The sequence below is a fragment of the Rhopilema esculentum genome, chromosome 3 (genome assembly GCF_057945365.1).
Source record: "Rhopilema esculentum isolate cy_ngs chromosome 3, ASM5794536v1, whole genome shotgun sequence".
NCBI classification, from domain to species: Eukaryota; Metazoa; Cnidaria; class Scyphozoa; order Rhizostomeae; family Rhizostomatidae; genus Rhopilema; species Rhopilema esculentum.
In genome coordinates, this window is record NC_142817.1 from 1,946,765 (window position 1) to 1,960,173 (window position 13,409).

Genomic DNA, 13,409 nt, shown 5'->3' on the forward strand with positions numbered 1-13,409 from the left:
AAAACCCGCGTGTAAGAACCTAATTTTTTGGAGTTTGGCGAAACAGGTTCTTGTATTATAGGGTTCTTGTAAAAAGTTTAGGCTAAATAGGTTCTTAGTTAAGTTCTTAATTTCTTAAGACTAGATACTGCTGTTGATTATCAGAAAATAGCATTATGTCTGGTCTGTTATTCGTTCTAAATGTTTTATTGTGTTCCAATGTTGCCAAAAGTCCACCAAAAATTGATCGATTATACAGTACTGTATATAAAATAGCTGCAATAATTTTCTCATAATAACAGTTCAAATTTAACATACATTGTGCATTTTGTCACCTTTTTGGTTTTTGGTAAAAAGTAGGTAAATCAAATGAATTACAATCGAAGATAATAAAGGACCCTTAACAGACTAATTTCGCCAATTTAATCCAATATTCATTAAAATACCAACAGGAGTGGCAATTTTATCTGAATATAAACACTCTTTTCGTTAACGTATTAGATTAGCTTAGATTTTATTTCAGTTCGTTCTGAACTTGGCTTTTCAACAGTTATCAGCAAATCTATCAGTTTTTACGTTTTGAATATATTATCCTGTATAAATGACTAAATAGAAGAGATGCGATGAAATGAAAACGTACTTTCGCTACTATAGTTGTTTGTAGTGTATCTCATTTAGATTATTGAATAAGTATAGTGTAAGCTGGAATAAAGCCATATAACTCAACATTGTGTGTGCTTACCGTATCTACTGGATTATAAGCCGCGACATTACATAATTTCCTTTTGTATTGTTACCAATGAAAAATGTAGAATTTATCTTTTCTTAAAAATTGATCTTTTACGGGGGCTGAAAAATTAAATTGTGCGAAGTTAGCACGGCGTTCTACAGCACTTTTAAACTCAACTGATTAGGAACTGAAACTACGATGATATCTCAAAATCGGCACTTTGCAATGCTTAGATATTTAAATTAAGGCAATGTGAATTGGTCACGATGACAATGCTTGTATGCTTGTAAGTGGGAAAATATTCCCTTCAAGGCTACAATTGATCTTTTACGGGGGCTGAAAAATTAAATTGTGCGAAGTTAGCACGGCGCTCTACAGCAACTGAAACTACGATGTTTCGATATAATTCTGGAACTATTTACGTCTCACCTTGTAAATTTCATTACGTTGTTCACAGAGTATTATTTTATTCCTGTTTACTGGCACTGACAGTTTCATCTTCGCCTCCCAGATTTTACTGGGCACGTGTTAGGTGTAAATGTGCACATAAGCCCGCGATACTATGACCAGCGGCAGACATTTTTCCTATCTGTTCATTGTGTGTGCTTACCGTATCTACTCGATTATAAGCCGCGACATTACATAATTTCCTTTATATTGTTACCAATGAAAAAATTAGAAGTTATCTTTTTTTAAAAATAGCGATATAATTCAACAATATGTGTGGTTATATCTAACAGAAGTAAGAATTATTTCCGTTACATTTATATGCAGAGAACGTTAGCTTTAATGTTAAAGCATTTACGAACATATAATTTTAGCGACATGAAAAATATTAGATATTGCATCTTCGAGTGAGAGAACAGGTGTTCTCGATCTGTTTGGACAAAAATGTTTTTAGTTCACCGTAAACCCCTTTATTTTATTGCTGCCAAAAAATTTATTGCCAAGAAAGCTGAACAAAAGAGCAAAAATTTCAATAAAAGATAACAACGAAGCTCCCAAAAACAAACCCATTTGCCCCCCTAAGTCGCTAATTAGAGCTGAACGATCATACACCTCTTTTTCTTCAAACGTTGATTCCACCATCTCATCGTAATAGACACTGAGCCTCATCAGCCTTTCTCTAACCTCATATAGGCTCACACTTCTTACTCCTTTCATCGCCGAGACGATATGTGACACTGAGGATGCCTGCCAACTTTGCGGCCATGGGTTACGATTTACTTTAACCTCGTAAGTCTCTTCTTCGCAAATGGGACTGCAGTTGCATTTTCGATAGTCATACTTCGCTATGGATTTCATAATGCACTTCCAGAACTGTGGGTCGCTGTAGTTAGCCACTTTTGGGTACTTTGGGGGGCCCATGAAGCCTCGCATCTCTAACAATACACCAGGGCATTGTTTATAGCAGTTTGTGAAGAAGCACGAACTGTAACATTGCATTTGAGTGTTCTTGCCAGGATATATGCTCTCTTTGTCTTGTTCGTCCCCTCGAAAGCATTTCGACGGGTAGGGGCTGGGTTTTAGTTTTATAATTCTTCTTCTTATGGCAACATGTGTATGAAATCCTTCTGGGATGGGAATTCCATCAGAAATAGGGACATGTTGCTTTGGATCGTGTATATGTACAATTACTCCTTGGCGCCTCTCCGCAAGTGGCTCGGCTTTTTTTGCATAAGTGAATCTTTCATCAGTTATTTCTTCGTTGTAAAGGATCATTTGCAAACCGTATTTTTCACCGCTGGCATTTTGCTCAAGTGTAGAATTCCTGTTGAGAGTGAAACACGGATAAATGTTTGGAAGAAGTGAAAATTTGTCTGGGAAACGAAAGTATTCTGGCGAATCCTGTCCAGCTCCTGATGTTTTTGCATCAAGTGTGCCGATGAACAATCTGCAGGCAAAGTAAAACATATGTTTGTTGATTTCATTCACAAAATATTTGTCGTCCATGAAACTACAATTTTTTGGAAAATGCTGAAACACTGGTGCCGCTTTGCCATAAAGCATTGGGTTGTAGAAATTTGTATGGCAGAATGTGACCGCAGGTAGATGCATGTGGTTGGTAGGTTTTGTACCCACTGCAATGAAGACTTCGTGTCTGTAATACTTGATAAGGCTTCTCGTTGACGTAATGACAAGAAATACGAGAGCAGAGAGGCAAATAACCAGCCAGATAACCCTTGAAATGTACGTTTTTGATGAAAACACTTTTGGCAGGCCATGGATTGTCAAGGAATCGATATCTTTCAGAATATGACTTTTCTGTTCGGAGTCATGCTTTTTCATTATGGCAACGTTTGTATTTGCTTCCAAACTTGCTTCTGTTTCGGAGCCTCCATTTCCTCCGTTAAGTTTCGCTTTTTTCTGCATCTCCTTATGGCTCCCGGGAAAAGGTCGTAAATGCAAGTAGTTTGTTTTCTCTAGCGTAAGATAACAACCCAAACCAATCCTCTGCCAAAAAGATTTCTGTGTGCTGCTTCTTGTGTATTTTTCCTTTACCTCTTCAATATCAACACCTGCATTTGTTTTTTCATGCGGGTATCCTAAGTGTTATACTGTAGCAAAGTCAATAAACCGTTTTTGTTTTCATTCAAAAAGTTTCATTTATCAAATCTATTGGAAATGTACAATGTTAGGTGATATTTCAAGCAACATTACAGCAACATGCTACAACAGCAATATGTCTGGAGCACAGGCTACATTTTTCTTTCGGCTGATTCTTCTTGGCTGATTCTTCATGGACAACTGCTGTATTCTTTCAAGAACTTTATTCATCGAGCTGGTTTCGAAACGTCAACCTACAGTTAACTTTTGCGATGATGGCTTTTGCTGTAACTTCTGCTTTTGCGTTTTTGTTTTGTTGTTGTTGTTGTTGTTATTGCTGCTGCTGTTTTGATTGAGATTGTTGTTGTTGCTGTTGCTGTTGTTGTTGCTGTTGTTGATGATGATGGTTGTTGTTGTTGTTGTAAACTTAATTTAATTCGATCTAACATTTCAGCTAACATTATATGCAAAATTGGTTTATTGAGGCCATACGTCTTGACCCTAATGTTTAAATAGTTAAGCCTTTTGAATTTTCTTCAGTTTCACCTTCAATTGTTCTGAGGAGACCTTGACGCTAATTGATGGAACATAGAATCATACGAGAGAATCACTCTGTCGTGTTTATTAAAGAATGTCATCTGCATTGCTCGGTCACAGATTTGAGAAGGATCATACTGAAATGAATATGTGACGTCAAGCTTTGACGTTAGAAGCATAGGAAGGCTTCAGTCACCGTAATTTCAGAATAGACAAAAGGCAGTACTGATGCACCGTAACAAGGGTTTATAGTGTATAATTATGCTTTATGCATATTTATAATTGAAATGCATGTAATATGTACTTTTTCCAAGGCCTGTCAGGGGAAGGGGGCTGCCATTCTCACTCTCCTTAAGACTTATGAACATTTTCGCTGTTTATGAAAAATTTTTATGTTTCTTAAGAGATAAAAAGAGATTTTTGGACAAGTATCCCAGTACAGTTTACAGCTGCCACGGTCACCAAACAATTTTTTTAAAGAAGACTCCAACAGGGAAACGAATGAAATATTAAACCTGCTAAATATCGAGGTTAACTGTTTATTTCAATTAATAAAATAAACGATTGTGCTTTTATAATTTAAGATGACAGTAGGATATTCAAAAAGGCTTTAATCTGGATTGCTTTGATCTTTATTCTAATCTGTTGACTTCCCCACTTCATCTACTATGCCGGTAATCTGATAAAGTAGTAAAATTGTTCAAATTTTTTATCATGATTCGCTAGTTGATTAGTTTTTCATTTACCTTTTACATCTTTTCCTGGAGAAAAGAGGGCCGAAGATTGGAGCTGAGATGGTGCATGGTCGTAGACAAAAGCATTCAAAGTTTCTTAGTAGTCTAAAATAAACTATTGATTGTATTGTTTTGTAATTTTCTAGAATGATAAGTGTTATTAGAAAGATATTGACTAAATGAGAAAATCGGTGCTAAATTGTGTATTTACAATCCTTTTAATTTTATTCTCGTTACTCTCATTATACCGTCCTTGGAAATACAGGATTCCAAACAAGATTCCAGGCAAAACAAGAACCTCAAAGTAACTTTTTCATTTCGCTTTGTGCTTTTTCCAATCCAAGACTCTTGGTGCCTTATACTTGAATCAATCTCAGAATAATAGAAAGGTCTGAATATGCATGAATTTGTGCTTTTTCCAATCCAAGACTCTTGGTGCCTTATACTTGAATCAATCTCAGAATAATAGAAAGGTCTGAATATACATGAATTTGCTAGCGGAGTGAGAGGCCGTGGATAAACAAGCTTTCTGCTCCTCTGTGACTTTTGATACTCTCCCGAATCTAGTTATTCATAGTTTTTTGTCTCGTTTATTCTTAATCGATATCAATTTTACTTCGTCCTTGTAGCTTGGAAGTGGTTGAGGGGTCTGTGGATTACATAATACGATTTGCCAAATTGTCATACATGTCAGGAAGTTGGCTAACTGATCGTCTCGCGCATCATTGATCGTTTAGGGACAGGCCATGCTCTGTTGCAAGTATGACATCCAATAGATCCTTTCCTTATCCTGATTTGCTGTGACATTTACAGCCCTACCAAGTGAACACTTTACCGACAACTGCTGCTATTGCTCGAACCATTCTGTTTACGCGCGCGCGATGCGACTGGACCAGTGCTTTTTTCATTTTCATTTACAAATAATTTAAGGAGGTTAGTCCTTTAGTAAATACTGGTTTACAAGGGACCCTCCATTTAATTATTTTAATTGCGTTTGCGTATTTTAGGATCGCTTGGTCACATAGAACAAATTTCACTGGCCTTGAAGGAAGCTGTGATCCTACTCCTAAAGCGCTACTTTGCTTCTTTAAAATCTCATCCTACGCACCTAAATTAGGGCTTAAAATTTGCTACTGACCAAACCGTCTATCTAGTTTTCTTAGATCTTTTTAATACTAGGACCTGGGTTATGAAATTTTTTTGAAATTTTTCCTAGTTACCTAATATACGGTACGTATGCAATCGTTCGCAAAGTGACTCATTGCTGATTTACTCAATCCATTTGTATTCATATTCCTGCAGGTTTCCATACACACATTGCCATTCATAAAAATATCAATAAGCAGAAACCTAGCCCATATTCTTCGCATTGCGTACAAACCAATGAAGAAGACAGACAAACCATTTTTCCTGTCAAGAACACCCAACTGCATTGTTTCTATTCGTGTGCAATGAGGCGTTTCTATAACAGATGCAATGGCGTATTGATGGAGTATAGGAGTTTTATGGGACCCAAAAAGTACCCCAAAATGGCAAGCTATAGCGCCTCCTTTCTGAATTGTTTGGAATCATTCTTCAAGAAACCAGACTTGCTAACTTGCAACTGCAAGCCGCTCTGCGAACAGGAGAGTTACGAAGTTAGAGTAAATCGTAATCCATGGCCGCGAAATTTGCATGGTCCAGCTGTCTTCAGAAAAATTTTGCCGTCCAGTTAATCAAATCAAATATCATCAACATAGATAAAACATATAACGCACGTACATGTAGGAAAAAGCGAAAAAAAAAACCGAAATATTTGCTCTATTTTCTTCATTTTGTTAAACTTACATATATAATGTGTTCTTGATGATAAGAAAGAGCAAGAAGAGAGCATAATAAATTTAAAATATTGACCCTTCCAATTAAGAAAAGCAGAAAGAATATAAAAGATAATAAAATTTAAACGAGTAATGATGTTATATACTTTGTTAATTTTGGAGTTACAGTCGAAATATTGTGTTCATTAACTGTGTGTTTTCGAATACAGTAAAAACCCGCGTGTAAGAACCTATTTTTTCGGAGTTTGGCGAAACAGGTTCTTGTATTATAGGGTTCTTGTAAAAAGTTTAGGCTAAATAGGTTCTTAGTTAAGTTCTTAATTTCTTAAGACTAGATACTGCTGTTGATTATCAGAAAATAGCATTATGTCTGGTCTGTTATTCGCTCTAAATGTTTTATTGTGTACCAATGTTGCCAAAAGTCCACCAAAAATTGACCGATTATACAGTACTGTATAAAAAATAGCTGCAATAATTGTCTCATAATAACAGTTCAAATTTAACATACATTGTGCATTTTGTCACCTTTTTGGTTTTTGGTAAAAAGTAGATAAATCAAATGAATTACAATCGAAGATATCAAAGGACCCTCAACATACTAATTTCGCCAATTTAATCCAATATTCATTAAAATACCAAGAGAAAGGCAATTTTATCTGAATATAAACACTCTTTTCGTTAACGTATTAGATTAGCTTAGATTTTATTTCATTTCGTTCTGAACTTGGCTTTTCAACAGTTATCAGCAAATCTATCAGTTTTTACGTTTTGAATATATTATCCTGTATAAATGACTAAATAGAAGAGATGCGATGAAATGAAAACGTACTTTCGCTACTATAGTTGTTTGTAGTGTATCTCATATAGATTATTAAATAAGTATAGTGTAAGCTCGAATAAAGCCTTATAATTCAACATTGTGTGTGCTTACCGTATCTACTCGATCATAAGCCTCAACATTACATAATTTCCTTTATATTGTTACCAATGAAAAATGTAGAATTTATCTTTTCTTAAAAATAGTGATATAATTCAACAATATGTGTGGTTATATCTAACAGAATTAAGCATTGTTTTCGTTACATTTGTATCCATTTGTATCCATGTAAAGTCAGCATTGTATCCATTTTTATACAGCGAATGCTTACTCTAACATTATAACGTTTACAAGCTCATACTTTTAGCAACATAGAGTACATAAGATTTGGCATCTTAGAGGGAGAGAACAGATGTTCTTGTCACGATAGTTCGATTTGACAACAAAACTTTATTTCACCGAAAACGCCTTCACTCTATTGCTGCCAAAAAATTTATTACCAAGAAAGCTGAACAAAAGAGCAAAAATTTCAATTAAAGATAACAACGAAGCTCCCAAAAACAAACCCATTTGCCCCCCTAAGTCACTCGTAAAAGCTGAAAGATCATACACCTCTTTTTCTTCAAACGTTGATTCCACCATCTCATCGTAATAGACACTGAGCCTGATCAGCCTTTCTCTAACCTCATCTGGGCTCACACTTTCTACTCCTTTCATTGCCGAGACGATATGTGACACTGAGGATGCCTGCCAACTTTGCGGCCATGGGTTACGATTTACTTTAACCTCGTAAGCCTCTTCTTCGCAAATGGGACTGCAGTTGCATTTTTGATAATCATACTTCACTATGGATTTTATAATGCAATTCCAAAACTGTGGGTCGCTGTAGTTAGCCACTTTTGGGTACTTTGGGGGGCCCATGAAGCCTCGCATCTCAAAAAATACACCAGGGCATTGTTTATAGGTTTGTTTGAAGAAGCACGAATTGTAACAATGCATTTGAGTGTTCTTGCCAGGATATATGCTCTCTTTGTCTTGTTCGTCCCCTCGAATGCATTTCGACGGGTAGGGGCTGGGTTTGAGTTTTATAATTCTTCTTCTTATGGCAACATGTGTATGAAATCCTTCTGGGATGGGAATTCCATCAGAAATAGGGACATGTTGCTTTGGATCATGTATATGTACAATTACTCCTTGGCGCCTCTCTGTAAGTGGCTCGGCTTTGTTTTCATAAGTGAATTCTTTATCGATTATTTCTTCGTTGTGAAGGATCATGTGCAAACCGTATTTTTCACCGCTGGCATTTTGTTTAAGTGTCGAATTCCTGTTGAGCGTGACACACGGATAAACGTTTGGAAGAATTGAGAATTTGTCTGGGAAACGAAAGTATTCTGGCAAATCCTGACCAACTCCTGATGTCTTTGCATCAAGTGTGCCGATGAACAATCTGCAGGCATAGTAAAACATATGTTTGTTGATTTCATTCACAAAATATTTGTCGTCTATGAAACTACAATTTTTTGGAAAATGCTGAAACACTGGTGCCTCTTCGTCATAAAGCCTTGGCTTGAAGTAATTTGTATGGCAGAATGTGACCGCAGGTAGATGCATGTTGTTGGTAGGTTTTGTACCCACTGCAATGAAGACTTCGTGTCTGTAATACTTGATAAGGCTTTTTGTTGCCGTAAAGACAAGAAATACGAGAGCAGAGAGGCAAATAACCAGCCAGATAACCCTTGAAATGTACGTTTTTGATGAAAACACTTTCGGCAGGCCATGGATTGTCAAGGAATCGATATCTTTCAGAATAATATTTTTCTGCTCGGAGTCATGCTTGTTCATTATGGCAACATTTATATTTGCTTCCAAACTTGCTTCTGTTTCGGAGCCCCCATTTCCTCCGTCAAGTCTCACTTCTTTTTGCATGTTCTGTTGGCTCTAATGAACGGGTCGTAAATTCGATTTGTTTTCTCTAGCGTGTTTTCTAAGACAACAACCCACACCTATCTTCTACGCAAGTTTTCTGTGTGCTGTCTCTTATATATTCTTCCTTTACCTTTTCAATATCAACACCTGCATTTGTTTTTTCTTTCTCCGTCCAGTTTATTTCTAAAAACCTATTGACAATGCGGGTATCCTTAGTATTATACTGTAACAACGACAATAAACCGTTTTTGTTTTCTTCAATAAATTTCATCAAATCTATTGGGAATTTACAATGGCAGGTGATATCTTCAAGCAACATTACAGCAACATGCTACAACAGCAATATGTCTGGATCACAGGCTTTTCTTTCAGCTGATTCTTCTTGGCTGATTCTTCTTGGCTGATTCTTCATGGACAACTGCTGTATTCTTTCAAGAACTATATTCATCGAGCTGGTTTCGAAACGTCAACCCACAGTGACCTTCGCGACGATGGCTTTTGCTGTAACTTCTGCTTTTGTGTTTTTGTTGTTGTTGTTGTTTTGTTGCTGCTGCTGTTTTGATTGAGATTGTTGTTGTTGCTGATGCTGTTGTTGTTGTTGTTGCTGTTGTTGATTATGATGGTTGTTTTTGTTGTTGTTGTGAACTTAATTTAATTCGATCTAACATTTCCGCTAACATTATGTGCAAAATTATGTGGCCATACGTCTTGAACCCAATGTTTAGATCGCTAAGCCTTTTGAATTTTCTCCAGTTTCACCTTCAATTGTTCTGAGGAGACCTTGACGCTAATTGATGGAAGATAGAATCATACGAGAGAATCACTCTGTCGTGTTTATTAAAGAATGTCGTGAAAAATTGGTTTATTTGGTAAATTGGTTTGTTATTAAAGAATGTCATCTGCATTGCTCGGTCACAGATTTGAGAAGGATTATACTAAAATGAATATGTGACGTCAAGCTTTGACGTTAGAAGTATAGGAAGGCTTCACTCACCGTAATTTCAGAATAGACAAAAGGCAGTACTGATGGCTCAGTGGTTAGGGTTTCGGACTAGATATCCAAGAGCCTGAGACACTGACATGTACAAACTTTCGCCCAGAGTGAAGAGAGGCGCCAGCTCTCTGCACCTCCGGGCGTAGGAACCACGAGGCATGGTCACATTAAGAGGAAGGACCAGGACACTGCTTGATAAGCATTGCTTCTCAGTGTCATAAAACCACCTTCGGATGATAGGTACCGTAAATACAAATTGTAATGTGTGCGGGCGAAAAGCACGTGCAATATTGACTAAGCTCACTGCGCATGCTCCAACGGGGAACGGAGAGGGTTAGCTTATTCGACTGAAAAACTCTCTGTCATTTAGCTAGCTCATTTAATTTTCTACAGCAACTTTAAAAACTACCTAAGCATGATGATTCCAGCTGTTCAAGATTTGATTAATAATATGACTACATAATCAAAGATTGCAATATAACTTCTATATATTTTCATTAGGTAATTAGAGATCATGAAAATTATGACTGATCTTGTAGTTAAAAGTTTGCATAAGCAAGTCTAAATTCAGAAGTATAAGCGTGTTTTTAACTAAACTATTCAACTAAAGTATTTCTTGCCAGCTGCCATTGGAGGTTTTGTAGGGTGTATTTCTGTATAGTTGTCGATCACCAAAAGCGTTCGGTTGGGCCAGTTTTGCAGGCGACTGCATACCACTCTGCTGGCGTTTCTCTACGTGAAGCCTTGAAAGTTGAAACAAAACAGTTTGTAATACTTAGAGGAAGATTTTTAGATCCAAAATTGCTAAGATAAGACATACTGAGATAGGTATCAGAAAGTTACCTGTGAGTTTCCTGAAGATAAGGCATTGCTAACATGAAAGAACAAGCTACATGAAGTTAACGGATGCCGAAGACTAAAGACCAATAATCAAAAGATGTAAAGCCGTACGTATGAGGGTGAAAAGCTGTTCCATGATAATATAAACAAGATCTACCAACAATTGATCAATCATATTTCATCGAGATGTATGTAACTAATAAAAATATATTTTACAAATAAAAATTACTAATAAAAGAATGGAGTCAGGGACAGAACAGAGGAAACTGCAGCACAACATCAGTTCTTTAACGATTCATGGCTTACCAAAGGTGTTTTCAGTAAAAACATATTGTTCTAAACTACTATGGTTGACTTTGTGCAGTGCAGCTTTTATATCCTTGTTTTATACCAGTGCAACATCTCTAATCAAGTACTTCAGGTATGACGTTTTTCTATCTTTTGAGAAGAAGCCAACAAACAGCCTAGCGCTTCCTTCAGTGACTTTCTGCAATACAAATCTTTACAATCCATCAATGTACATGAACGAGGCACCAGTGTTTCAGCATTTGCCAAAAAATTGTAGTTTTACAGACAGGAAATACTTTGCAAATAACATTACCAGAGAAATTTTTCAACACGGCTGTAGATTGTTCATTGGCACATTTGATGCAAAAACATCAGGAATGCGTCGAGATATACCAGAATACTTCCGTTTCCCAGAAAAATTCTCAATTCTTCCAAACATTTACCCGTGTTTCACCTTGAACAGAAATTCTACCCTTAGGCAGGGTATCGGCAGTGAAAAGAATGGTTTGCAAATGATACTTTACAACGATGAAATTGCTGACCATACATTTGCTAATGGACACGAAGAGGAACCGCTAACTGAAGTGCACCAAGGAACTGTTGTTCATATTCATGACACAAAGGTTCATGTGCCAATTTCTGATGGAATTCATATTCCTGCAGGCTTCCATACACATATTGCCATTCATAAAAATATCAATAAGCGGAAACCTAGCCCATATTCTTCGCATTGCGTACAAACCAATGAAGAAGACAGGCAAACCATTTTTCCTGGCAAGAACACCCAACTGCATTGTTTCTATTCGTGTGCAATGAGGCGTTTCTATAACAGATGCAATGGCGTATTGATGGAGTATAGGAGTTTTATGGGACCCAAAAAGTACCCCAAAATGGCAAGTTATAGCGCCTCCTTTCTTAATTGTTTGGAATCATTCTTCAAGAAACCAGACTTGCTAACTTGCAACTGCAAGCCGCTCTGCGAACAGGAGAGTTACGAAGTTAGAGTAAATCGTAATCCATGGCCGCGAAATTTGCATGGTTCAGCGTTGTCTAATATCGTTTCGACAATGAAAGGCGTAAACAAATCGAATCCTCAAGAAGCTCGAAAATATTTGGCGAAAGTAACGGTATATTACGAGGAAATGACAGAAAATATTTTTGAAGAAAAAGAGAAATATGATTTTTCAACTTTTATCAGTGAAACCGGAGGGCAAATGGGGTTTTTTCTGGGAGCTTCACTTATGTCTTTTATTGAAATATTTGCTCTGGTGTTGAGTTACATGAGGGATAAACTTTTAGGTCCAAAAGAAAGGAGAACAGTTTCTACAGAATAATACGTATATATATATATTTTTAACAGTCGCCCTATTCGGTGTTTTTGGGTGTTCTTTGTAAATGTTCATAAATATTAGCAATATTTATTTTTTAAGCTACTTGTCTTACATATATAAAATATATAAATATGTATAAAATTATAAGATTATAGTAAATATCCTTTAGCTGTTAATTATGTCACCTTAGCAGCTGTTAAAATTGTTGTTTCGAAATACATTAAAGGTATTTATGTTCAAGTATTTGAGTATTTAAAAACTTAAAATGGGACATTAAAAATGCTCCAGTCAACTCTGGGTAATTCAATTTGTCCAAGGAACCGTTAAAATGCTCGAATTATGAAATGTTCGACTTATACGAGTTTTTAAAAGATCCAAGGTTTTGCCAAAAGCCTAAAACAAACGGTCAGTTTTTATCAGTTTTAAACTGTAAGTTTTCAGTCTTCAGTCAAAAACTGATCTTGTATTAAAAAAAATTGACAAAAAATGATGCATTATTGACTGAAGAAGTTGAACACTTGCAGACTAAAATATTTTAAGCCGGCACCATTGTAGTACCCTAGCGCAAGATACACATTTCTCAGAGCAACGTTGACTTGAAAATAAGGAAAAGCTACAAGCACAGATGAATTTATATATGCATGGAAGTACGAAAAATCATTATGAAACGTCGGATTCAAACGTAATTTCGATAAGCGAATAGTTTGAAAACGATTTTTTTCGGTATTTTCCCCTTTTCTTGTCAACCAAAGCTGCAGCAAAAAACCTGCAGTTCTTTCACGATCAATCTCCATATCAAAAGAGAGTGAGCTAACTGAAGAAAACTGATCATATATAGAGATCAGTTTATTCAGTTTATTATAGAGGCT

The 13,409-nt window shown here is 36.3% G+C and overlaps 2 protein-coding genes across 2 annotated transcripts; both read right to left on the reverse strand.

The window, feature by feature from the left end:
- Positions 1-291: 291 nt before the first annotated feature.
- On the reverse strand, positions 292-4,893 carry LOC135692567 (bile acid-sensitive ion channel-like). The gene has a single exon (XM_065210743.2). The coding sequence runs from the start codon at positions 3,080-3,082 to the stop codon at positions 1,607-1,609; it is 1,476 nt and encodes a 491-aa protein (XP_065066815.2). The 5' UTR covers positions 3,083-4,893; the 3' UTR covers positions 292-1,606.
- Positions 4,894-6,382: 1,489 nt separating this feature from the next.
- LOC135692864 (bile acid-sensitive ion channel-like) lies at positions 6,383-10,066 on the reverse strand. Its single transcript, XM_089111237.1, has one exon. The coding sequence runs from the start codon at positions 9,085-9,087 to the stop codon at positions 7,612-7,614; it is 1,476 nt and encodes a 491-aa protein (XP_088967363.1). The 5' UTR covers positions 9,088-10,066; the 3' UTR covers positions 6,383-7,611.
- Between the last annotated feature and the right edge of the window lie 3,343 nt (positions 10,067-13,409).